The 26,365-nt window shown below is 55.5% G+C and overlaps 1 protein-coding gene across 1 annotated transcript in view; it reads left to right on the forward strand.

Annotated features, from left to right (window-relative positions):
* The window catches only part of ADARB2 (adenosine deaminase RNA specific B2 (inactive)), a 365,467-nt gene extending 340,473 nt beyond the window's left edge, over nt 1–24,994 (forward strand). Inside the window, exons 5-10 of the mRNA XM_032623691.1 lie at nt 2,423–2,591; nt 4,345–4,496; nt 11,809–11,977; nt 20,341–20,522; nt 23,543–23,721; nt 24,818–24,994. Of these exons, the coding sequence (XP_032479582.1) occupies nt 2,423–2,591; nt 4,345–4,496; nt 11,809–11,977; nt 20,341–20,522; nt 23,543–23,721; nt 24,818–24,994 (1,028 nt within the window). The remainder of the gene's footprint in view (nt 1–2,422; nt 2,592–4,344; nt 4,497–11,808; nt 11,978–20,340; nt 20,523–23,542; nt 23,722–24,817) is intronic.
* Nucleotides 24,995–26,365: the final 1,371 nt, after the last annotated feature.

Genomic DNA, 26,365 nt, shown 5'->3' on the forward strand with positions numbered 1-26,365 from the left:
ATAATGACTAGCTGTGAAACTGCAGGAGGTTCTCTGCAAATACTCAGGGTGCAAAGCCCAGGGGGTGCTGGGAGCCTGGGTGAGAGGGAAACAGTGCAGGAGCATCGAGCGGACCGTGGAGGAGGGTCTCCTGACGCCGAGCCCACACCGTGGAAGAGCCTGGCTTCCCCCAGTGGGTGGTGGAAACGCTAATGCTTGAGTCATTACACTCACTGGACACGGCCCAGAAAACAGGGCATCACGACCAATCGAACAGCATACCATCGGGCGGTCTGCACGCAGGGTGAATGCCGCTCCTTTCTGTCTCTAGTTTCTATAGTTTGGGTGTTTGTTTCTTTGATACTGGTTGGTATATTTTACCTTCAGTTTTATTCCTAGAAATTTGGTAATCATTTCCTCCATAGTCAGATGTAGTATTGTGAAAATCTGTTGAGAGTTGGAAGAGGCTAAGAATTGTTTAGTCCCGGCTAAACAACTAAGAGTGCATTCCCAGAGATTTCCCAGAGTTGGAGGTGAGGGTGCATGCATGGCGTGGGAGTTCCATGCATCAGGTGTGGGCCAGCTGGGGAGCAAGCTGGCCCAGTCACCTTCGCATGTGCTGGGAGGCAGTTTCCCTGCTGGGGGAGAGAGGGTGGGGTGAGTCCTTTGGGGCGTGAGCACACCAGTCCTCGGGCTGAGGAGGGCAATGCAGGAGACCAGCCAGAGAGGGGCGGTCACTCTCCCTGGAACGTTTCTTTGGCTGTGTTTGCAGGCACCCGCAAGCCCCCTGCACACACCGCCTGAGACGGGCAAGGGCACCTAAGCAGGCACAAGGCTCTTGCTGCCGGCGGTGCTGCGAGTCACAATGCCCTTGGTCTCCGGTCCGGGGATCGCGTGTCTTCCATGTCCTCGAGGCAGTAAGCGGCTGACTTAGCAGCAGCTGATGGTGGGCGGGTGGCTCCCAGCCCTGACCCCCACCCCTGCCCTTCACAGCACAACGTGGGCTGTACACGCGCTGCTCCACACCTTGCTTCTGTCACATAACGATATCCCTTAGAAATCTTTCTATTCCTCCAGAGAACTTGTCTACAGGGGCCCAGTATACAGATGAACGTACTCCGCTCTAAGCAGTCCCCTACCGGTGGGTCAGTATTGGGTCACTCATATTATTTCACTTGCAAACATTGCGGTAGTAAATCACTTTTACATACATCACTTTCACACAACGTGCAGAGATACGACAGCCACACCAAACAGAAGGCCAGTTGCTTCGTTCTCACCACGAACCCGTGAGCTTTGCTAGGAAGCAGCTGTGCGCGGCCCTCGAAGGGACCAGAGGGGGACGCGGGGCCATGGCCCCTCCTATGCCCCCCATGGGGTCATAAGGATCTCAGGACGGAACTTGCTGGATGGAAGGGAGGCTGTATTGCCGCTACCTACCTCCCATCTGCCCTGCTGTTCTTTAGGGAAAATGGAGAGCCTGGGCCGTCAAATCAGAAAGCTCAGCACCCCCTCCCCGCTGCTGCCGCTGTTCTCAGGTGTGAGCTTGTTTCGGGAGCTCCTGAAACGCGGCCCCAGAAGCGAGGCCGGGGTCCCAGGCGGCTCCTGCTCTGCGTGGGGCCCAGGGAGGGGCCGCCCCACCAGGACGCCCGCACCTCCTGTGAGAGGCGGTTCCAGAGAGGGACGCGCTGGCCCGGGCATCCTGCTGTCTCTTCTGGCCTCTTGTGGGCGTCGAGAGTGGCCCTCGGCCCAGGCTGCACTTTCACAGGAGCCTCAGGGCCCAGACTGCCTGGTGCCCAGACCTCCTGCTGCTCCAGGGCTGGGCCTTGAGTCCAGACGCAGAGACATGCCCCAGCTTCAGGGCAAAGCCGCCGAGATGAGCGGAGCAGAGAAGCAAGTGTCCCTTCGTGCAGGAATCCGGGGTTCTGAGGGGCGCTGACTCCACGCAGGGAAGGTGGCCAATGGTCCTGAGTTTGCCTCAGAGGCATAGGCGGGCGGGCGGGGACTGGCCTGCGGTCTGTCTTCACAGACATCCTTCCGTCCTGAGCATAAGGCCCTCCCGTCAGAGAATCTTCCAATTAAGGGACGAATCTTCCTCAACCACAGGCCTGCGTCCCGCCCTGTCTGGGTCACACACGTGGGGAGACACGGCCCTCAGGTCCTTCAGGCCAGGAATCGGGGTTCACACACTCGGATCCCCACTGGGCTGGGATTGGGGAGTGAACGGAGTTCTGGGCGTGACTCCGGCCTCACAACTGAGCCAGGTGTGCACACGCCTCCCCCCCCAGTCCCTTTTGTCCCACTGGCTGGCTATTTACAGGTGAACTTGAGGCTTGGATGCAAGGGGGCGGGGGCGGCGGTGCCAGGTGAGGTGGAGAGCAGACCCACTGCCCCACGGGGAGGGCAGTGGCCACAGGGCTCTGACGCCTCCTCTGTCCACCAGGCCTGGACGTCAGGCAAGCCCAGGTCATCGTCCTGTCCTCGGGGACCAAGTGCATCAGCGGCGAGTACATCAATGACCAGGGGCTGGTGGTCAACGACTGCCATGCGGAGATCGTGGCCAGGAGGGCGCTGATCCACTTCCTGTATGCACAGCTGGAGCTGCACCTGAGGTGAGCGGGGATCCCGGGCGGCCATGCAGCCCCCGTGCCTGGTGTCCCTCTATCCCAGCCGACCCTCAACGTGCCAACGGCTATGCCCCGAAAGCACACCAGCCCTTCCCAGACTCCAGGTCGAGTCTGTTTCCCTCCCCAGGCCTCGTCCTGGGGCCCCCAGGCTCAACTGCCCGGACGAGCCCAGCCAGCAGCTCTGAGCCCTGTCCTGCTGTGTGGGGCGGGCTCTCCCTACACCCTGCCCCGCAGCGGAAACCCTTCCTGCACCTGGTCCCCAGGCACCACGACGGAGGCGGCCAGTGATGGGCTCTGTCGCCCTGTTTCTGGCCTCCTCCTCCTCCCTGCATGTTTGCATCTTAAAGGGAGGGGTTCTGTAATGAAGACCCTGAGCAACGTGCCCAGATGTGGGATGCCTAGTGCTGTTGGGCGGCCATCAGGAAGCAGCAGGCTGTCCCCTGGGGGGCATCTCCCTCTACGACCCCCTGAGCAGTAGCAGAATCACGGGTGGCTGTAGGCACAGCGTGTGTCTCTGCCAGAACCGCTGTCCTTCCACACCCTCCGGAGCAGCGTTCCTCAAACCCGCTAGCAACAGGGGCCTGGGGGCTTCAGGCGGTGACTCCCGCCTGCCCATGGCCTGTGCAGGGGCCACACAAAGGGAAGGCGGGTGCAGAGGTGCTGAGTAGACTCAGGAAAGCAATGCCTTCATACACTCAGTTAATTTCTGTCCGAGACCCTGATTTGCAGCTTCCCCCTGGTTCCAGGCTGGCGGATGGGGCGGCCAGGGTTGAATGTGGGGAAGGGAGTTGGAAATCTCTCCAAATGTGGGAAGGGTTTCTCTCCTGAATATCCAACTGCCAGGTCAGAAATGTTTCCAAACACCCCTAACTCTGGATGTGTCAACGTGGCCCCAGGCTGACGTTTAGGGCTGGCTGTGTGCTGGCACCAAGCTGCCAGGCCAGGGGCACCCAGGCCCCTGTCCTCAGGGGATCGGGGTTAGGGGAAGGAGACCAGCAACGGCTGCAGAAAACCAGGGCCAGGCGTTTGCTCTGAGGTTTTGGGGAGGGCCTGGGGGGCCTGGCAGCAGAAGGAGCACAGTCAGGGAAGCAGAAAGGCTGGTGGGATGCCTCAAGGGTTCCCGGGGAGAAAATGTCTGTTCTGCTGCCTGCGTGCTCTCAGAATCCATCACCAATGGGGCAGAACGTGTAAAAACAGCAAGACCGGCGGGAAGGAGCCGCCCGTGACTGGTGAGAACGGGTCTGGGAGGGGCCACAGCTAGGCCCGCTCTGTGCAGAGGGTGCTCCTCACCGCCACTGAGGAGGGGGGCAAGGGGGGTGTCGTGTGGGGAGGACGGCCCTGGGGCACGGCCGAGGCAGAAGAAGAGGGGTCCCCGCGCCGGATTCCTCACTGGGCTGCGGCCGAGCCCTGCCTCTCTATCCCTGTTCTCCGTCTAACAGAACCATCTGCCCACGGCGGCCGTGTAGAGCGCAGCGTCCTGCGGGCACACAGGGAGCACCGTGACCCACAGGATGGCTGTGTCACAGACACTCACATTCGGGGTCATGTGTACCGAGGACGCTGGGCTTGTGAAGGGTGGGCTTGACCGTGGGCGGCGGGGAGGCCGAGGATGCAGCCTCTGTGGGCCGGTTGCTCTCACCCAGCTGCTCGGCAGCTGGTCCAGAAGGTTTCATGCAGGAAATGGACCGGGCGCCCCGGCCGGCCTCCCGTAGCTGACGGGGCCCCTCTCTGTCCCCAGCAAGCGGCGCGAGGACAGCGAGCGCTCCATCTTCGTGCGGCTGCAGGAGGGCGGCTACCGGCTGAGGGAGGATGTCCTGTTCCACCTCTATGTGAGCACATCCCCCTGCGGAGACGCGCGGCTCCACTCGCCCTACGAGCTCACCACGGACCGTAAGCGCCCAGCTTTCTGCCTTTGTGTTCGAACAGCCTGATACTCTCCTCCCTGGTTGGGGGGTCCCGCTGTCCGCTCAGACACCGCCTGCTTGCCTGGGTGGCGCGGCCCTGAGGGGCAGGCGAGCACATCTGCAGCATCGGAATGGCATCCTCTAAAACCTCGGTCCAAGGGCCCTCATCTCTGGGGACAGCGTAGCTGGAGACGTGACAGAGGCTCTCTAATTGCTGGGGCCCGTCGCTGCAGCAGGTCAGGCAGCCTGTGGCCAGGACACAGAACACAGGCTGAAGCAGCACAGAGGCGGGCCACGTGGAGGTGGAGTTGACCCCAGGGCTGCGTCTGCCTCCATCTGCACAGAGGGGAGGATAAAGACGTCTCCCCGGGCACCTGGCCTCTCCCACAAAGGGTGTGAAAACCCTGGGCGGGACCTGCCCTCTCGGGTATTTTAGGAGAGCTGGTGACCACAGACACAGTCGCGTCCACCCAAGAGGTGACACCATGGTCCTGGGGGGAGGATACCGCAGTCTCCTCTGTGCGGGTCTCATGGGGTCAGTGTCTCCCCAGGTGCCATTAGGAAAGTCTGTTACTGACGCTACGTGTGTGTGTTACACATGCTCGTATACACACCACACACACACCCGCACACACACGCAGACACACGTGAACCCCTCCAGAAGCAGAATGAGGAGGGCGGGGAAGTGGAGTACCTGTGTGTGATGAGGGGTCAGCCCCTGCTTAAGATGGTGAGGCACCCACGGCCCGTTGTGCTCGGAGGGAACCTACAGCAGAAACAGACAACACAGTTACTGAAGGCGTGTTTGGGCCCTGACCCCCCACGGAAGGTCCACTCGTGTTCTAATTACCAAGGGAAGGAGCGATGAGCGCTTTCTGAATGCCGGCTGCATCCCGGCTTGCGGTGAGTGCCTCCACCTAAGATAAGGACGTGCAGGGAAATCGCTCTCTTTAAAACCCTGCATGAATTTAACCAATTTCTCTAATACTCAGATTGTATGTGGGTCCAAAAAAATGCCTTCTGCTTTTACCAGTGTTCCTCCAAGTCCATCGCTTTCCGCTCTGGGGAATGGTTGGACAGAGTCCCCTGTAATAGGGTACCGGTAACATTTTCATTGCTGTCTCAGCACGGGCTGCCCTCCTGAATAGCACAGGCTGGGTGGCTTATAAACTGCAGACATGGATTCCTCACGGTTCTGGGGGCTGGAAGTCCAAGATCAAGGTGCTGGTAGACTCGGTGTCTGGTGAGAACCCCTTTCCTTGTTCACAGACGGCATCTTCTCGCTGTGTCATCACCTGGAGGGAGGAGCAGGGAGCTGTGTGGGGTCTCTTTATACGGACACTGATCCCATCATGGGGGCTCCACCCTCATGACCTCATCACTTCCTAGAGGACCCACCTCCTGACACCATCACCTTGGGGGTTAGGTGTCAACATACAGAATCTGGGGACACACACATTCAGACCATAACACCCACCTATGGAAAGTCAGTGGGAGAATCAAGTCAAACTGAGAGTCACGAAAGGGAACCTATTCAATGTCAGGGAACTTCCAGGGAGCTGCCCCAGGAGGAGAGCAGGCTGGGGGACCGGCAACGCGGGCAGTGGGCTTGGCCCCTCCAAAGGCCCCTGGGGTTATGCAGAGTGTTCCTTCTGACCGCGCAGCCTGAGAGAGAGAGAGAGAAGAAAACATGAGAATTCATTTTCTCGGAGGCGCTCGTCAGGCTGGATCTACATGGTACCAATTCCCCACATGAAATTGTGAAATATGGTCCATTAGCTACTTGGAATTATCCTTCCATTTTCTCTCAGAAGACCTCGCATCGTGGAGACCCAGCCAGGAGCCCTCTGGTTCCAGGAGGAAAAGTCCCACAGAACTCTGGGGAGGCCCTGACGCACCAGCTTCCTGCCGGCCAGAGTCGGGGTGGCTGAGTGAGGAAGGGGAGCCCGTCCCGCCCCGCCCCCCCGAGACTGCGCTCTCTGCCAGGGACGGTTCCAGGTCATCAGCCTCCCCGGCCTTAATTCCAACTTGCAAAGCCGGTGGTTTAGAAGAACAAGCAGATTCGTTCTCAGTGCGCCCTGGGGTTCTCCTCCAGGCACAGATGTCTCTTACTTCGTGGTGTTTTAAGAAGTGGCAGGTGCAGGTAGAAGAGACAAAAAAAAGCATTTTCCTCACATTTTTGCTGCAGATGTGCCTACAGAAATTAGAAGCTGCTCCTAGGTTATTTCAGCTGGTGTTTCTCCCCAGGGTTCCCACAGGGGCCCCAAGCGGGCACCTGGTGGGTCTGTCCCTCAGACGGCCAGCAAGTGTCCTGCATCACCTTCCTTACTCGTCGGCCAGGGCAAGAAACCCCGAATGTGTGCCGTCCCCCACGTGGAGGACCTTTACAGGTGGCTCAGCCTTCTCCATTTGCCGAGGCACAAACACCCCGGAATTGTTTTGTTTTAGAGAGAACTGGCTAATGTGGGGACGGGGTGACTGCTGGTGGCTCACTCTCAGGGTGCCTCCTTCGCTGGACCTCGGAGGAGGGGGTGTGGGTGATGGGGAACCTTAGGGGTCCCCTCCAGGGCAGAGGTGACAGTGACAGGCCCCCTGGAGGCAGGGCCTGCCCGAGGGGCGTTTAGCAGGGATGGGTGCTCCCGCCTCCTGCAAGCCACCCCTGCAGAAGCCCAGCCTCACTGCCCCACGGCCTCAGGGTCCACGCTCCTGAACAGGCCCAGGGCACCCGACCCTGAAGGTCACGGCAATGTCCTCGCGTCCACAGATGCAGAGCATGACATGCTCCATCCTCTCCCCAGAGGGGTCACAGCCGGGAGAAGCTCTGGCCCTGGACAATGAGGCCTCCAGCTTCTCACCCGCAGCTGCTCCAGGAGCCTCCCCTCCACCGACCAGCATGTCCCCTGCCGGTCCTGGTCACTTTGGCTGGTTTGATTGTCACCCCTTGCTTGGTCTGCAGGAGCCGCTGTACATCTTTCTGCACACCCCACAGCCATGGTGCCGGGGCTCACCCCTCCCTCTCTCACACACAAGTACACGGCACACACGCACAACAGATGCCTGATGTGGGGACCGCGGACACACCTGTTCAGTGACTAGGCCTAAGGGAAGTTCTCAGCAGACTTGCCCAGATGGTCCCCTGTCCTTCAAGAGGGAAGGAAGGCAGAGTGAACCCCAGCAGAGAACCAAGTCTGACCCACCTGTGGCAGAGCCCCCCCGCTGTCCACCAGGGACTCTGGCCTAAGCTGTCGCCACAGCCCTAAAGGTTCCATGAGTTGCAGTAGCCCCAGACCCCTGAGGCCCAGTTCAGGGGCTCTGCAGCTAAGGGACAATACACAACCCCAGCCCCGGGGACGCCTGTGGCTTCAGAAATTCTAAAGTCCCTGGGGTATTTTCCCCTCAAAAACATTCACCTGGACAGATCGTAGGTTCTCCCTTCCTAGAGTCCTTAGAAATGGACTCAGTGTCCGTTGGCCCAGATGTCTGGGGTGGCGTGCTGCCTGTGAGCAGGTGTGCACAGATTTGGTTGTTTCCAAACCCGACTTACCTACAACACTGCCAGGAAGTTTCTACAAATGCAGGTTCCTGTGCCCACTCTCCCAAGATTCTGGTGCCTCGGGGTGCAGTGGGTCTGAGGGTCCGTACTTTTAAAACTTCCCCAGTGATTCTGAGGATCAGCCATGTTCTGAGACCCCGGGTTCAAAACCCCCTAACCTGTCTCCTGCCCAATTGGTTTCCTATCCTCTCCCACCGGAGGGCGGGCCTGTGTGCAGACGGGGGACTGGTGGAGCGTCTGCAAGGCCTGCAGACGTGGGGGCAGTTCTGATCATAACCCAAATGAAGAGATTAATGAAAAGACCCGGGCTGGTCACAGTGGCTGGGTGACCGTTCTCCTTCCAACCCACCAACACTCTAATGCAAATTCCTCTTGCTTGGCAGGTTCTTTAAATAACCTAGAAAATTCAGTCCTTACTGCCATTTTAGAAGTGTTTAACAACTTAGTTCAAATCTCCGATCTATCTCCCACAAGAAGCCATGAGAAATAGCATGATTACATCACACAGCTATCTTACAAGTGTGAACTGAATGCCTGTACGTCTGAGCCAGTTCTATTCTTTGTACATGACGGCAGCTCAAGAGATTGCTCCAAAATCCCATAGGAAGTCAGGGGATCTAAAGTACACTTCCTGACGCCCCGTCTTCTGATGTGACTACTGAGCTACAGAGCATGCAACACATGATAATATCCGTGCATTGTAGGGTCGATGGATTTAAATGGCTTCTTCACTCACATGGTCACTGTCACCATCCTCACCAGGTAGGACAAGAACACCCACGTGACCACATGACAAATATTGTAGATGTCATTATTACAATAAATAGTAGACCACATCACGGGTATACCTTCTGGGATATACCTTTTGAAGCTTATTTGGGGTTTAAAAATATTGTCTTCTTTCCTATACTTTTTTCCCATTTCTGGCTCTTTCTCTCCCCTGCACCATTGCAGCAACCATGCATCACATTTCAGATAGACCTTTGCTCCCTCGGTGGACTTCCTCCATCGCCATCCGATTCTCTCCTGAAAGTAGAATATTCACTTGAACAATTTTCTTAAACATATTACCAGCCGCACTTTATCTTGACATCAGGGTCCGAAAGTAAGGGTTTTAGATGAACAAACACTACACTGAAGAGTCTCATGAGATGGAGAATTCGCTGAGAACATCCTTATGGGTTTGGGAGCATTTATGTATCCATGCAGGCAGGGTCTTAATGCTCCACACTTCCACTGTCTAGGGCACACGACAAATCCACTGCAGATGATTTAAGGTCAGTTCCCTGCAGTTTCCGGTTGGATTGGCATTTCGTTCTGCTTGAAGTAGCATCTTCAACTCCCTCCTGCCTCTCGCAATTAGGCAAGAAAGAGCCAGGGTAAACGAGCTCTGCAAGATAGCGACGCTCAGAGCCACTGGGACTGATCACACTGGCGGGGGAGCTGGAGGAGGCAGCCGAGACTCAACACCTCTGAAAATAAACACTTGTCAGGAGCATCTCATGCACCTGGCTCTTCAGGAAAAATTCATCTACCTGAAAACTTCAGGTTAACTCCTAGAAACCAGTTGTTACTCAAGCCAGGCCTCCGGGTTGTCATGGCCTTAACAGGCTACAAAGTCTGCTTCAGGGAAGGTTAGTTGCACAGAAGTACTGGGTAAGAATTCAGAAGAGCCTTACAATGTAATGGGTGACTTTCCAGGTCTGGAAAATGACACAATAGTTGAAACATTGAGAGAATGGTTGAATATAATTACCAGAAAGAGAGGGACAGCAAGTACCGTATTTCCTAAGAAAGTATTCCCACACAGACGACTTTAATTCCTAACATTGTGGTAAATTGTGGAAACTGTTAGCTACGCCGGCCCTCCTTTCCCTCAGTGCCACCTGCCACAGGAAGTTGATGTGATTAAAGACCTCACCTGGATGGTGTAAAAAGTCAGGTCAAACCAAAGTTTTGCTCAAGTATTTTTGAGTCAGGTGAAATATTTTATGTTCAATTTATTATCATCACTATCGTCATCTTCGTCCTCATCGTCATTGTCTCATCGTCATCACCACCATCATCACTGTCTCACCATCACCACCATTATTATCATCACCGTCACCATCACCATCACCATCGTCATCATCATCACCATCGTCACCATCATCACCATCGTCACCATCGTCACCATCATCACCATCATCACCATCGTCCCCATCGTCACCATCGTCACCAGCAGCAGCAGCAGCATTGTCACCCGATTCCTCGTGCCACTTAAATCTGCAAAGAAGAGATTCAGGCTCTACCTAGGGGGAGGGCTGGGCATCCCTTGGCTGTGCCCCTCCCTCCCCCAGGCTCAGTCTCTCAGCTTGGTTCTTCCTTCCATAGGCAACTCATAGGCCAGTCCAAATTGGATCTCAACAAGGACCTGGTTAGTAGTATGGTCAATAAGCAATCTAAAACCTCGCAAAAGTTTACTTTCTCCACAGAGTACAGCAATTTTCTTCCCAAGAGATGGCCTCTAGGCAGTATGAATACATAGTAAAGGAACTTCAGTTCTTAGAAAGCATGAGAAAAGATACTGGAAATGACTTCAAGATCTGTAAGAGAAGGTGCCCATATAAACCCAAATGTTATTAATTATTTGGGTAATAATTTATATTAATAATTTACCCTCACTCCAGTGCAGATAAATGAAGGAGAAACACATTTTCACAAATTCTAAAACTTACATAGAAACCTTTTAAAGAAGGCATTTAGTGTTCATCCCACCATCGTGTGTGTCAACGTTGGTATCACTGTGGTAGTTCGTATATAATTTGTACACAAAGCAGTTAAGCATTTCTATAATACATTATAATCCTGACTAAATGTACAGAACCTTTTTTTAAAAAAGAAAAAAATAATAAATTTAATCTTCCTCTCGTTCAAGCTAGTTCTTCAAATAACTGGTGTATATGGGTGTGGAGGTGACTCTGGAAAGCAAACGCAGGAGAGCAGTAACAGGGCATCGAGGCGCCCCTACCATGGGCCGGTCTTTGGGTGTAGCAGACGCCCCCTCACCGGGACTCTCGGCAGCAGCTCTGGGATCCCAGGTCCCATCTCATTTAGTCCCTAAGCCTAGGAGGGAGGCACCACCACTACCCCATTTTCAGACGAGCTAACTGTATCACAGTAGTTTTAAGTAGCTTTTCCAAGGCTACGCAGCTAGGAAACCATAGAGCCAGGACTAAAATCTAGACGAGGTTTGCAGCCCAGCAATTGGGCTGGATCCCACCAGCCGCCTGAGAACTAAGCATGGTTTTTACATGTTTTAATGGCTGGAAAGGGTGAGAAGAGCATCTCCTGACACATGAAGGTGACGTGGAACCCAAAAGTCGGTGTCTGTAAATGCAGCTCCTTCCCTGGCCCATCTGTGCTGAGAGCTGGGCCGCAGGTCCAGCGGTCGGACCGAGACCAAACGGCTGCAGAGCCACCGATGGTCACTGTCCAGCCTTTTGCTGTGACGCCGGCTGAGCCTGGACCAGAGGGGTTGCTGTGCCCCAGCTCCTCCCGTGTCTGTACAAGTCCGTCCGCCCAGCACTTACCTCCAAAGCTGCTTCCTCATCCTGAACGCGGGCGGTGGCACCGGGGTCACTGGAGTTGCTTCCCAATGAGCTCCCCTCTTCATCCCCTCCCCTCGGAGCCCCCCCCGTGACCACCCTGTATCGCCCCCACCGTGTCCCCAGCCCCCGTGTCTCACGCGGCTCTCGTCCCCTAGTGAGCCGCAGCAAGCACCTGGCTAGGAAGTTCCGGGGGCACCTGCGCACGAAGATCGAGTCCGGGGAGGGGACAGTGCCCGTACGTGGCCCAGGCACGGTGCAGACGTGGGACGGCGTCCTGCTGGGCGAGCAGCTGGTCACCATGTCCTGCACGGACAAGATCGCCAGGTAACGGCCCCTCTGTCCTCTGCACGAGTGCCGCCCGGGTGTGTGTTTGGCGGGGGGGAGGGACAGGGACTGTGGTCCCAGAGGGGGGCCTGGCCGGGTGCTGAGGTGCATTCCAAGGTCCCGGACTCTGCCCTGTCGGTCCTGAACTCCACACCCGCCACGGGACATGGCTGCCCGCTGCCCCACACACAGTTGTGCACCGGCCAGGCGCTTTCTGTACCATCACAGCCTCCCTGGAAAGCCAGACAGAGCCGTCAGAGAGGCAGGCGGGGCCGAGGAGAGGCAGACACCCAGGGACTCGGGAGCCAGGGCAGCGGGGACCCCAGCCCCGACCCCAACCCTGACCCGAGCCTGCATGTGGAGGGGCCGTGGCCCAGGTGCACTCGGTGCCTCTGTGAGGCTCCCTAGGCGACGGGGCAGGTAAAACCTCAGCCCTGGCGAACAGGGATCCGAAATCTCGAGGGAAATCACCAAACGGCTACAGGAGAAATAAGGCCTTTTACTCCCCTGGAGTGACTGCCCCCCGCCTGACTGCAATACAGCAAAGCACTGATTTCTGCATCTAAGAGAGCTGCCTGTAGTCGTCAACTAGCTCATCTCTCAGAAGGAAACGCAGCCTCCTTTGTACTGTTTTCATCTATTCATGAAGTGGGGAGAAGCAGCAGTTTCCACCTTAACGGAAATTCTCTTGCTCTCCCAGGATCGCGCTGGGTCTCTAAATTAATTCTGACTCCTTAGCAAATGAAGTGAATGAATGATACAGAAGTTAAGTTTCACTGTCTCTGGGATCTTAAATGTCAATTGACAGAGAATTAAACTCGCTACAAAGCCCGGGTGATGTGGGATGTCAACAGTCCTGATGCTGAAAGCGCGGCACCTCTGCACCGGTGCCGAATCGAATCTTGGAGACAGACTTTTAGGTGAAGTAGAAAAGGACAGCCTTATTGCTTTGCCAGGCAAAGACGGACACAGCAGGCTCCTGCCTCGAAAAACTATGTGTCCCCATAGTTTTTGGGGAGGATTTGATGAGGGGTTTATAACAAGCCTTCAAGGGGGTGTTGCTGATGAGATCAGGCCATGTGCAGGGTCTTAGGGGGTCGGGTTTCCTAACCTTGATGGGCTTCTCTGGCTCCTTTATCTCACCTCAGGTGGTTTCTTGGCTACTCCTCTCTTGATTAGCAACTGTTCGAATTGCCCTTTGGCACCCAGGGAAGGTCACGGAGGCTGCAGTCTGTTCCCTAGAAACAAGAAATGGGGGACAGAAAGGCTTTCGTGCCCAGGAGCCCATAGGCCCCCTGGTTTCATTCCCACCAGTGATGCTCTGTTTAACAAAGTCTACTTAGAAAGCACAGTCCACGTCACGTCCCTGGGCTGAGGAGGGTTCTAACTGCTTTTGAGGGGGGACATGCTGGGGACATTGTGATGCCCGTGGCTCTGGGCAGGCAGGGGGCCGCCCCACATTCATCCAGGGGTTGATGCATCTCATGGGTAGCCCTGCCAGTCACCTGTCTAGTCCCCAAATCTGGTGGCCAGGTGAGTGGTGCCCAGACGGTGGGGAACGCAATGGGGCAGGAGGGGCCTGGGGGGCATGGCACCAGGTCCCCTCCCCCCACTCAGTCCCCTGGGAGCCCAGCCCACCTTCCCAGGACTTTCCTCAGGTGTTCCCTGAACATTCTCCTCACTCTCCTCTGTCTCTGTCTCTCTCTCTGTCTCTGTCTCTCTGTCTCCCCTGCCCCACCTTCCTCCCTGAACAAGCCCACCATCTCTGCCTCTCTCCCTGCAACCCCCGGGATGCCCTCCCCCTCCTCGGCCTCCCCTCCCCCTGCACCCCGTGTCCTGCACTGGAATCCTGTCCACCCCCACCATCTGCTTCTGCGTCTAAGGTCTGACCCTCAGGGGATCGCTGGTGCTACCGTGAGGGGTGCGTGCGCAGGTTAGGGTCCCATCTCTGCGGGTGGGCACCCATCCATCGCCCAACGGGAGGCGGAAGCAGAGACGTCCAGCTCTGCAGGGGGCCGAGCGAGGCTGGACTGGAGTGGAGATGGGGGCAGGGGTGGGGTTTCCTTCGTGATGACGGCCGTGCTCAGAAACACAGAGTCGGGGCGAGGCTTTCGTGGATGGGGCAGTGGAGGGGTGGCCCCTGACCATGCTGGACAGTGGGCAGGACTCACACAGGCTGAGCGGCTGGGTCAGACCTGGCCCAGGACCCAAGCATGTGGAAGGGGTCGACCCTATGGACGGAAGCTCTGTGCAACATTCCCACGAGTCCAGTGGTCAGGGTGGCCTCCCAGGGAAAAGGGCTGCGTTATGTGAATGTCATTATCATCAAACTCACTCCAAAGATCGTGGGAACCAGGCCCAGGCTGCCCCCCTCCCTAAACCGGGCGCACAGCCGACAGAGTCTGCAAGCGCATGCAGGGCCCTAGGCTCCTGAGGGTACGCCATGCTCAGCATCGTGTGGAAGCACACCTGGGACGTCACCGGGAGGTTGGAGAGTCTGACGGACCAGCACCAAAGCCAGGATGCCCAGCACCACATACTGGATGCGGGCAGGACACCCCGGCAGCAGAGAGAGCTTTCTCCCCGTTCCATGGGAAAAAACACCCGAGGCTGGAAGTGGGGGTACACCAGCTACGTTTTTTCCCTTTAAAAATAATTTTGATGCTGACATAGCAGAAAACAAAATCTAATTTCTTCTCTTTGGAACAGAGTCATTGGAATTCCCAGGAAAATTCTTGGGCCTAGAAAGTCTTTTGAAAGACTTATTTTTGGCCGAAAAGGAATTTTAGTTAAAGCCCTGGAGCAAAATACTATCTTGCAGATAAAAGCTGGTTCCAATGCTCGAGGGAGAGTGGACACCTCTCCCTTGGGTGAATGGCTTCCATCCAAAACAGAACCAAACCTAAGACTCTGTGGCCACAAGATCCTAAATGCACCTAAGGCCACACGTTCTCATGCCTCCAGATAAAGGGAAAGTGTGATGGGACCATCTAGTCACACCAACTGGTGGAAACAGCCCACAGGGAGCGGCATCACACATCTGAAGTTCCCCTCACCCCCCATTAAAACATAAGAGACAGTAAGAAACATTAGGAGACTTGAAAAGTAAAAAAGACGACCAGCCAGTATCCCAGCCGTCACCGAAAACAGCAGGCACCTTGGCTATAAACGCCTTAACCTTTTTCCTAAACACAGGCTTTTTCCTGTCATCAGGATTTTGCTGCTTCGGGCAGTTTGCTTACAGTCCATCACTGAACACTATGATCCTGGCTCCTTTCAAAGTCACGGGCATTGAATCTACGTGCAAGGCTGGGGGCACCTCCTTGCTGCTGGATCCCTGGGTGCTCACAAGTGGTTGCTCCATGCACCATGTTTCCAGAAATATCTCTGTGCCGAAGCGTTTTTCCAAATCTCTAAGTACAGACTTAGGACATACTCCCCAGAGTGGGGTTACGCAGCCCAGGGTATGGGGTAAACAGAAGCAATGGGATCTCCTAATGCCCCATAGCAGGTGGCATGGGCCCAACGGTGGCCCCAAAAGATATCCTTGTCCCCAGACCCTAAACCCGTGAGTGTGGCCTTTCCAGGCAGGATTAGGCCAAGGACAGTGAGAGAAGGTAGCCTCTAAATGCAGCTAGTGTATCCTCGTGAGTGAGGCCTTGGGGACCTGGGGACAGAGCAGGTGCACAGGGGAGGCCACAGAGACAGAGGCGGGGCCCAGAGGGACGCACCCACAAGCCTCTGAGTGCCAGGTGAGCGAGGCCTGGGGGTGGGGTCTCCCCGGTGCCCCCGGGCTGCCACACCCTCACCTAAGACCTCTGCCTCCAGGAGTAAATTTCCGATGTTTTAAGCCCTTCCCCACCCACCTCACCCCCTGCCCCGGGAAACCAATATAACCAGGTAGGAGACACCACTTCCACTCACTTGGCTCAACTCATGCGGTCTTTGCAAAATTACAGAACCAAAGTCATAGTGAAATCTATTCCTAAAATGCCACTGCCTATGCCAGGCTGGTGCAGACCCAGGGAAACTGCAGAATGTGGGTTGTTTCACCAGGTCCAGGAAACTCGACCTTCAACCCACGAGTTAAGGTTGGAGGCGCATCAAAGGGTTGGATTTTCCTGCAGCTCAGAGATAAAACAGACCAAGCCCTGCGCCTCTGTGAGCCCAGGACAGATGACAAGTGTCACCGTGAGGCCCATGTTCCCATGGACGTGGCCTGGCTTTCTGGACGTAAGAAGCCGATCTGAACGGTCACTAACAGGAAACACCGGCCACCTGAAAGGACAGGCGAACCAGGGAGGGGTTTTTGCTCTAAGCATGGAGAGGCAAGTAGCATATAGAAATCTAAATCTTCTGGAACTGATGTTCTTTTAGATATGGTTTCTCATTTTAAACACCAGAGCTTGATTATCGATTGCCATGTGTCTTTAAATGAACAGATTAAAACTTTCTCCGTAAAAATGAACTGTAAAGAATTACGGATGCTCTCTGGGAACCGAGGCCCCATCTGACTCCCCGCACTGAGATCTCAGGCTGCAAGACTCCCCGCTCTGAGAGTGGGGACCTGGCTCTGCGCCCAGCCCACCTGGCAGCCGGATGGTGTTACCTACAGCTCTGCTGAAATCAGGAGGGAATGTGTTCATGCTTCCCATCTCCAAATATGGGTCATTTTAAAACCACTGCTCTTACTAAACGCCCAGCCCCAAATGTTCCCAGCTTGGTGTAATAACCACGACTCTTCCTTTACAGAAGACCGTGGTCACCTTACCGCAGCCTTTAGGGGAGACTTCAGCCCATCTCCAGTGGTGAAGGTACAACCGTGTATCTCAGATTGGGACTCGAACCTCACCAAAACCCATAGTCTTTTAACCGAGATCACACACCTGGTTTCAGGATTTAACGAAGCTCAGGTTCTTGAAGTCTCATCACAGAAAGCATTCAGTGATAGACAAAGTGATAGGTAACAAGTGGATTTATTTAGAGAGAAACACACTCCACAGAGTGTGGGCCATCTCAGAAGGTGAGAAAGGCACCAGGGTATGGGGTTGTCAGTTTTTACAGGGGTGGGTAATTTCATAGGCTAATGAGTGGGAGGAGTATTCCAGCTATTTTGGAGAAGGGGTGGGGATTTCCCAAAATTGGGCCACCACCCACTTTTTGACCTTTATGGTCTGGCCTTGGAACTGTCCTGGCGCCTGTGGGTGTGTCATTTAGCTTGCTGATGTGTTACAGTGAGCATATACTGAGGCTCAAGGCCTAGAGGAAGTCGACTTGTCTGCCATCTTGGACCCATTTGGTTCTAATCAGTTTATGTCATGTCCTTGGGCTATGTCATTCTTTTAAAAGTTGTACCCTGCCCCTCTCCCTCCTGTTTCAAAGGTAGTGAGTGATATACTCAGGAATATTTGTCCAACATAAGCGCGGTAACAGTGATGACACTCCCGCATCTGCTGCCTCTGCTACTCCTGCAACAATGCTGAGACAGGGACACAGATCTGAGGCAGCAGCCATCCCTCGTCCAGCCCCCAGGACACTGCAAAGGGCTGAGAAGCTGCAAAACAAACTAGAAATTAGGTGACCAGGAGACACCATGAACATTGAGGGAAAGCAGAAGAGGGGCTAAGTGACAACAAAAGACACGGAGGTCACCTGGACCCGGTAGACTGACTCCCAAGTCCATGCTGCCTGCTTTGTGCATCACCCGGCTCCCAATGGAACTGCCTGGCACGCTGGGAACGCTGATGCCCGCTGCACCCAGACCAGTTCCATCCCGGCCTTGGGAGTCCTAGCAGCAGGACGCTCCAGACGAGCCCAGGGTGCATGGCACTGTACTCACAGCTGCGCCTCAGCCTGAGTCACCCAGCTGCACCGTGACCTTTCTCAGTGGGTGTGACTGTGCCTCCAGGGCACAAGCAAACCTGCCCACGGACAAGGAGGGAAGTGAAGTAAGGATGGATTTGGTGATGTTCAGACCTCACTGTCATGGTGGACCCGCACCTCCTCCCGGCGGCCGTGCCTCGGGGGTGAAAACGGCAGACAGGGACCCCGACCACCCACAGTCCCTGCACCCATGCCCGCGGTTATCGGTCTCAACCCCCGGGCGCACAGGCCCGGCAGGTCTTGGGTGGGGCCCATCCTGGGACAGTCCCTGTCAGTCCTCGAGGTACAGAGATTGTCTCTCAGTTAAAGAAAACAGCCTTTTTCCAAGATCTCTCCCTCACTTATCTTTGGTATTTCAGTGATTGACAAACAGACAAAAATATATTTATTTAGGGATTATCTATATTGAAAACTAGACCTGGGACTTTTTTCTCTGTCAACACTGCAGTCATGTCAGCTGTTTGTATAAAAGGAGAGGCACTTTCCGTTCAATCCGGAATGCTGAAAACTCTCCAGTTTGTATTCAGGGCGACATTTGGTTTTATTGATGGTGTTGGCTGAATAAGTTAAACTCGTACAGCCAGGGAAGGAGAAGGCTGATTGTCTCTTTATTGTAAAGGTTATTAGGAGAAGACCAGATATAGAATTTGTTTGTCTTTAGACTTTCCTGCAGAGTCAGAGCCATTCAGATACATTCCAGAAGTTTTGTTCAAAGCCAGTCCATGGACAGCCTGAAGCACAGGAATGTCCCCTCTGTAATACTCATCTCATCATTAGAGAAAGGGCTTTGTTATCGATGGGGAATGTCCATTCCCCTGCTTCTCATGCCTCCAGAAATGTGCTCCCCTTCAACACTTTTGGACACTTACTCTTTGGGAAAATGACACATCAGATCCCAAGGGCAATTCTCCACTCCTTTCTGAGAGACAGGTTGTGACTTACAGAAATGACCACAATTATTTTTTTAAGTGAAGTTATGCAAATCTGATAGACTAAAGTAAACGTTTCATAAAACCAATGACTGTTTAAATTGTAGGACTAAACTGTTTGTATATAAATATTACCTTTTATATTCCACTTGAGTTTTATGTGGGTGAGCACATTACTTTAATGACCCACACTTAACGGAGGGGGAGCCGTTCCTCAATCCTCGCCAGCCAGATGGCTGCCTCTTCTTGCATGAGATTAGAAGATGTTTCTCACTCACCTCAATGCTTCTGAGGCAAATTAATATCGCCAGCTAAATTGCTTGTGTTTACGGAATAAAATTTAAAGGGAATTTTTTAAGACAATTGGTGTCACAGGTTCTCAGAGCAGACTGCTCTCTAGGTAGGCCTGCTGGTTTGAGCACTCGGTAATTAATGGAAAGAATTCTGTGTTAATTGACTGCTTCGGGAAAGGGAAATAGAATGACTCCTTATTAATCATGAAAGGAAATGTACGGCATGGAAGCACCACATTAATTGCTCTAACCGTGGAGAAATGTTAATTAATGAAAAGAATAATGATGTAAGAAATTAACTGCATAATGCTTGTGCTGGTGGAGGCTGGATTTGAAGCATGTGGAAACCACAAAATGTCGCCTTAAATAACAGATACACGGAAAGTTGTTCCACTCAAATTTACGGGGAAATGTCTGACAAGGCTCCTGTCACCTTTGCTGGCAGAAGCAAACACTCACCCAGAGCCTCATTTATGTCAAGGACCACGGCCTTGTCCTCTGATTGGGGCTCCTGAAGTCAAATCACCCCCAGAGCCAAACAAGGTCGTTCATGTCACCACAGTAGGTCCCGCCCGCTGCTGAGTTTGACAAAGGGGTGGGGAGGGAGAGTATTTTCCCCTAAACTGCAGTCAATTCAATTTCTGATATTTCCCAGGGAACATAAAGAAAAATTGCGATTCACTTTGGAGACAGAGGGTCTTTTTTATTTTTATTTTTTTTGCGGTACGTGGGCCTCTCACTGCCGTGGGCTCTCCCGTCGCGGAGCACAGGCTCCGGACGCGCAGGCCCAGCAGCCATGGCTCACGGGCCCAGCCGCTCCGCGGCACGCGGGATCCCCCCGGACCGGGGCACGAACCCTCATCCCCGGCATCGTCAGGCGGTCTCCCAACCACTGCGCCACCAGGGAAGCCCAGAGGGTCATTTTTTAAATCTGACTTTAAGACCCTGAGAGAATATGTAGCTTCCCCTTCACCCAACAACTCATTTTCCAGGAAAAGGATCCACGTTTATTCACACGCAGACCCACCGACACCCGTCCCCCCGACGGCAGAGAGGGGCTCGGGGTCACCAGGGGTCACGAGGCCAAAGCCATGCCCGGTCCAGGGTGCTGCGAGCCCCAGGCCAGCTCCCCCCACCCCCCACCGCCAGCTGCACGATGGGGACAGTGACGCCTCGGGGACAACGGGGCAGAAAGGCCCCCCGTCCTCCCCCAGGTGAGGCCAGTGAGCCAGGGCGCTGACGCCCCTCTCCCCCCCAGGTGGAACGTGCTGGGGCTGCAGGGTGCGCTGCTCTGCCACTTCATCGAGCCCGTGTACCTGCACAGCATCGTGGTGGGGAGCCTGCACCACACCGGCCACCTCTCCCGGGTCATGAGCCACAGAACCGAGGACATCGGCCAGCTGCCCGCCTCGTACCGGCACAACCGGCCCCTCCTCAGCGGTAAGAACAGGTCCTCAAACGCACACACCCCTCCGTCCACAGGCCCTGAGGCCCCCAGGGCAGGCTCTCCCAGTCTGGCCCGTGGCCATTTAAGACTCAGCGAGCAGAACGGCAGAGATCCGGATACTTGAAAGGTCAGCCGGGTGCGGAGCATCTCCGGACGACATTCCAGAGTTAAGGTGTAACAGGATGAGCCCCTCAGACATCACAGTGTCACTTTCAGGGCAGTGTCTGCGGTGCCCAGAGAAATCCAGGCAATAAACACACGTGTCCAACAGGGCAGGGGGGATCCAGGGCCATAGGTCGCCCCCACCTGATCCAGCAGCAAATTCCTGAATGTTCCCCCAGCACCAAACCTGGGAGGGGGATGCTGCCCCCAGGCCGCCAGGGCCGGCCTGGGGTCGTGAGGACCAGAAGTCACACAGCCGTGAGCCCCTCTGGCGGCAGCTGACCTCTCAGCTCAGCGGGATGGGGCATTGGGGAGGTAGCCCCACCCGCTGTGACCCCCGTAATTAACCCGGTAATCCACCGCGGCTCCCTCCTGGGCGGTGCCTTGTCTCTGAAGGGGCTGCGAGCCGTGATCTGCGGTGGGGGGCCCTGGGTGGTGGGCATGTGTAGACCCATAGCAATTGGCCAGCCCGGGGCTTAGACCAGATCCCCCGGAAGAGGAGAGAGAAGGTCAAAGAGCCAGTCAACGGTTGTGGTAAGAGCCAAGCCTAAGGGTTACTCCCAGGACCCTAAGGTTGTTCTCAGAAAACCAGGGGCAACAGTGGTGCCCACGGGGTGGCGGGAACTCGCGGGGACAGCTCTCAGCCAGGCCAGCCCCCAAGAGAGCACACCTCCCCACTCCCTCAACCCTCCCACGAGAGTCACCAGCCAAGGGCAGCATCACGGACCCCAAAGCTCAGACAGGGCAGAAGAGGATGCTCCCAGTGGGGCTGGGACCACCCAGGGCTCAGTGGCTATGCCCCAGGTTTCTTTACACACCAGAACCTGTTCCTAAAATCTAAGGCCCTCTGCCAAATCCGGGGACCACGTCAGATTCCAGGGGCTCCCAGCGTCCAGGGAGGGGACTCAGCAAACTACAGCGAGGCCATGGGAGCAGGGGTCGTGTGCCCATCCAGGACCACTGCCCCACCTTCCCTTCCCGTGACTCGGGCCGACTTGTCGCGGAGGGGGCTGCCTCACCCCCGTCCTTGCCATGAACGGTGCCTTCGGATCTGATCCAAAGCTGTGCCCATGGCTGTGGCGCCCTACGGCCTGAGCCCGGCAGGTGATGGCCACGTACAGCCTGTGGGTGGTTCTCCTGGGGGGTGGGTGCCCAGAGAGGCCTGATCTGCACGGTGCAGCTACTCACCCTCCACGAGTCCCCCCCAGAGAATGGCTCCACCATTCAGGGAAGGGACCTAAATAAACCCAGCAGCCACTCCCGTCAACGTCAAGATGAGGCATACACCCTGTCACACCAACCACGACAGCGGCTGTTACCTCCATTTATAAATGTGGAAATAGACTCACGGGAATTTAAGTGTGAAGATGCTCTATTTATCAACATGGAGCAAGGATTTGAACCCCGTTTAACCAGAAGGCCAAGTTCTCCCGACACACCCACTGTGACCCGTGGCAATGGCACAATTTCTTAACCACACAAGAATTAACAACACAAACAAGACCAGCTGAAGAGGTGGCGACATCCACCTCGTAGGAGCTGGGGGTGGGAGCCTGAGACCCACGCCCGTCTCCAAGGGGGTCAGTCCTGACTCACCATCGTCAGGTGAGGGATGGGAAGGCTTGCCTCAAATTCAACGTCTATGAAACCAGAGTCATTTTCTAAACGGTCAATAATTTCAGTAATTCTGATAAAATACCACTTTGGGCCCGGTTTCAATGTCTTTCTTTCACTTTCCCTTTTCGTCTTTCTCCTGTTCTTTCTTAAAATGTTGAAGATTAATGACTTCCTGTGGTTGGGCAGCAGAAACAGCTCTGCAGTGGCCCCCAAAGACCTAGAATTCCTGGTGTGGAGCTAAAAGCAAATGTTCAGGTCTTGGGTGTCTAAGTTAAATTTAATTTCCATCTATGTTGATGAGTCAGGTGACAACTTTTCCATGTGTCCAGCTCCTTGGGTTGCCACTTGCCTCCCAGCACCAGGCTCTGCTTCCCCGTGAGATGCTGCTGGGGCCCCTGGGCCCACCCACCCAGGGCCCTGAGAGGCCCCATGCAGCCGTCCAGTCTGTCCACTGGGGAACAGGAGGCTGGGAAGGGGCAGAGTGTGGATACGGGAGCAGCTGCTCAGGGGGCTGGATCCAGGGAAGGGATCAGGAGGGGCGGGGAGGGGGGGGTCCAGGCTGAACATCCTGCAGCACTGTGGCCGTGAATACACATGAGACCAAGGTCCTTCTCTGCGTGACCCCAGTGGGAGCCGGGGTTGGGGGTGGAGCCAGTCCGTCAGCTGCGCGGGGAGTCGGGGGGCATGGAGGGCATGTGGCCGAGGCCCCGGGGTCAGTGCCCCTCCTCCCAGGCCACCATCCTGCATGGTTTAGCATCCTGGGCGGCCCCAGGACTCAGAAAGACCCACTCCCGGTTTAACGCTCTGCGGTCCTGAAATTCAAACCAGGGCCCAGTTTCCAGTCCCCGCTGGGCTCCAGTCACCTTGCCGGGCCAGCGCCTTGCACCCTCAGAGCTCATTTGTTTTCACTCCATTTCATATCTCGTCAGCCGGACTGTGACCCTGGCGTCTGCTCTGTGGGGAGCGGGCAGGCAGCAGATGCCCCGTAAACGCACGCTCTCAGCTGGCCTTTATGCGGCCCCATCTGTTCACCAGTCCACGCGACGAACATCCAGAGAAAGGGGGAAACGTGGGCAGTGTTATTACAGGACAGCCTTGCATTTAAAACCCTTCGAATCCAAGCCCCAGCGATGGCGCTCGGGCCGGCCGTCCACCCCGTCCCACCAGCGTGGGAGCCATTTCCCGCCCGCCCGGCCAGCAGCGCTCACGCCCGGTGCCCCGTCTCTCCCGGCAGGAGTGAGTCAGGCCGAGGCACGGCAGCCTGGGAAGTCGCCCCACTTCAGCGTGAACTGGGTGGTGGGCACGGCGGACGTGGAGGTCATCGACGCCACCACCGGGAAGCAGAGCTGCGGCCGCTCGTCCAGGCTCTGCAAGCACAGGCTCTCGGCCCGGTGGGCGCGGCTCTACGGCAAGGTCAGTAGGGCTGGACATGGGTGGGGCCCAGGGAGCGGCCGCTCGGGCAGAGCCAGGGTGACACGGGACACGCAAACCAGGCCCCGTGTCCCTGCCCGCCCCCCGCCAACCCCAGGTGTGGCCCCTCCTAGTGGGGCCCCTGACCCGCAGCAGGGTCTCATGCTATGGCCCCAGAAATAGGTGGAAAGGGGCTCACTGGCGAACAGCTGTGGCCAGTGCAGCCCGTGAGAAAGTCCATAGAAACTTCGGAGTCCATGTCATTCCAGTCCAGAGAGAAGGAAATGGATGCCCAGAAAAGTTAGGTGTTCCCCCAATTACACGGTTGTGAGTGTCAGGGACGGACTGGCCGGCCAGTAGCCGGTGCCGCCCCCCACCGACCACTTGCCCCGCTCCCCACACCCCGACCCTGGTGCACGGGTGGTGAAGCCAGGCCGGGTCCTGCCCCACTGGACACGGGGGGCAGTCCCGGTCCTCCCGGCGGGCTAGCAGGTGACTCCGCCTGGGACGCTGCCTTCATTCCCACGGCCCCCTCGGCCTCACCACCCACGCCGATTTGAGCCCCTATTCCTCCTCGAAAAAGAAAAAAATTATGCACAGCTTGTGCTGTTAATAGCAGACAAGTTCCGTGTTTATTTGTTTCATTAATCACTCACACTTCTTGTGAAGCAAAGTCTCCCTAATTTCTACTGTTACTCTCTTTCTTTTCTTGGAATTTTAGATGAAATTTTATTTATCAATAGATCAAATTAGAGAGAATAGATATCTTTGTTACTGAGGCATAACTGACATATGAACAGTGTATATATTTAAGGGGCACCACTGGATATTTTGATACGTTGTGAAGTGACCCCAGAATTGGACTGATTGACTCACGCAGCCCCTCTCATCATCCGTGTGGTGAGAGGACTTAACCTGAGATCCACCCTCTTGGCAAACACCAAGCCCACGTGATGATCTCGCCGCTTTTCTGTTTAAAGGAAGAGAGAAGGAAAAGTGACCGGCAGGCCAGTGCCTGCTTGCCTGGCTTGAGCGGTCCTGCTGGTCGGGGTCCGTTCCCGGCGAAGGCTCACCCGTCCTCTCTCGTTCTGCCCCACAGCTGAGCACACGGATCCCAAGCCACGGAGACACGCCGTCCATGTACTGTGAGGCCAAGCTGGGGGCACGCACCTACCAGGCTGTCAAACAGCAGCTGTTCAGAGCATTCCAGAAGGCCGGCCTGGGCACCTGGGTGAGGAAGCCACCGGAGCAAGACCAGTTCCTACTAATGCTATGAGGCCCTGGGCCGGCCCTGCGCAGCGGGCGAAGCCGTGTGTGGGTGTGGCGTGCCCTGACGGTGCTGATCTGTGCTGTGCATTCGTTTTCCTTTGGTGTTCAGAAACACACGCGTGTCTGAAGCTCAGACGAGCAACCAGCCTTGCGTTAGGGACATGCTGCTTCTCCGACGGCTGCTCCCAAGATGCCAGGACCGAGATCGCCCACCACACCTGCCTACGCACAAACAGTTCTCCCTCCTCCTTGTGTCCAAGGGAATTTCCATTTGGGCCAGAGGGTCTGAGTGGATGCCTTGAAAAGCAGTGCCGAGGCTTGGCCGGTGAGAACCAACCAGGCCCATCCCCGAAGCTTCCCTCCCCGCCACGCACCTCCTGAGCGAGGGGTTCCCACGAGCACAGCGTGTGTGAGACTTCAGGATAAGCCACAAGTGAAGAGAAAAGCCATGGGCTCCTCCCCAAAGAAGCCAGTAAGGATGAGCTATCATGTTCATTACTATTTTTTTTCACTCCACCTCCTTTCAAAACGATTTCAGACACAGGATATTAAAGAACCCCTAAAAGAGGACCAGAGAGTGAGACCATTCTTGCAGAGAGCAAAGGAACAGTTTCCAAAGCACCCGGGGGCCAAGATTTAGGGCGTGAAGAAACCACCGCTACACGTCCTGGTGACGAGGGTCCCAGATGCGCAGCCCCGGGCCCCACGCCCATGGCTTGACGCAGCTGCTTCCCTGGCAGATGACGACCTGACCACATGGACAAGGTCTGAGCTGATAGGGTCCCCCCCAGAGAATCAATCAGGAAACCAAGTCCCAGACCGAGTCCTGCCTTTTTAACTGAGTTTTATCAGAAAGCAAGCACAGAAACTCACAGAACTGTCCCCTTAGGCCTGAGGGGCCTCCAGCTCTCTCATCTCGGTTCTCTGTTCTCCATCCTGAACAATAAAAAAATTCACTTAAAGCAGCTGCAAAAGTGCAAGAGGCAGAATTCTGCCCCCTTTAGGCTCCCCCGAGCACACAGGGCATCCGGGGTTGAGTGCGGGGCGGGAACCTGACCCCCTGTCCACGCAGGAGGGTGGCACCCCCGTGACATCTCGAGTCCATCATATGCCTTGAATTGTTTCACCGCCGAGGACTCATTTCTGGCTCCATCATGCCGGTTAACCAGCCTCTCGTTCCTCCATCTAAAAGATCCGCATCTGAGATTCATCGTGCAGAACATAAATAGCAGAGCTCTGTAGCAGCCTGGGCACCTCACTTAACCCAAGAAAGGCAAATGCAGCATCACAAGCTCTCATAACAACGGGGCAAAAGCAAAACAAAGTGAGTTGTAGGTATTGTCACAAGAGAACAAGAAGTAGAGATACTAGGTGCGGA

This window comes from Phocoena sinus, chromosome 2 (assembly GCF_008692025.1).
Source record: "Phocoena sinus isolate mPhoSin1 chromosome 2, mPhoSin1.pri, whole genome shotgun sequence".
Classification (NCBI taxonomy): domain Eukaryota; kingdom Metazoa; phylum Chordata; class Mammalia; order Artiodactyla; family Phocoenidae; genus Phocoena; species Phocoena sinus.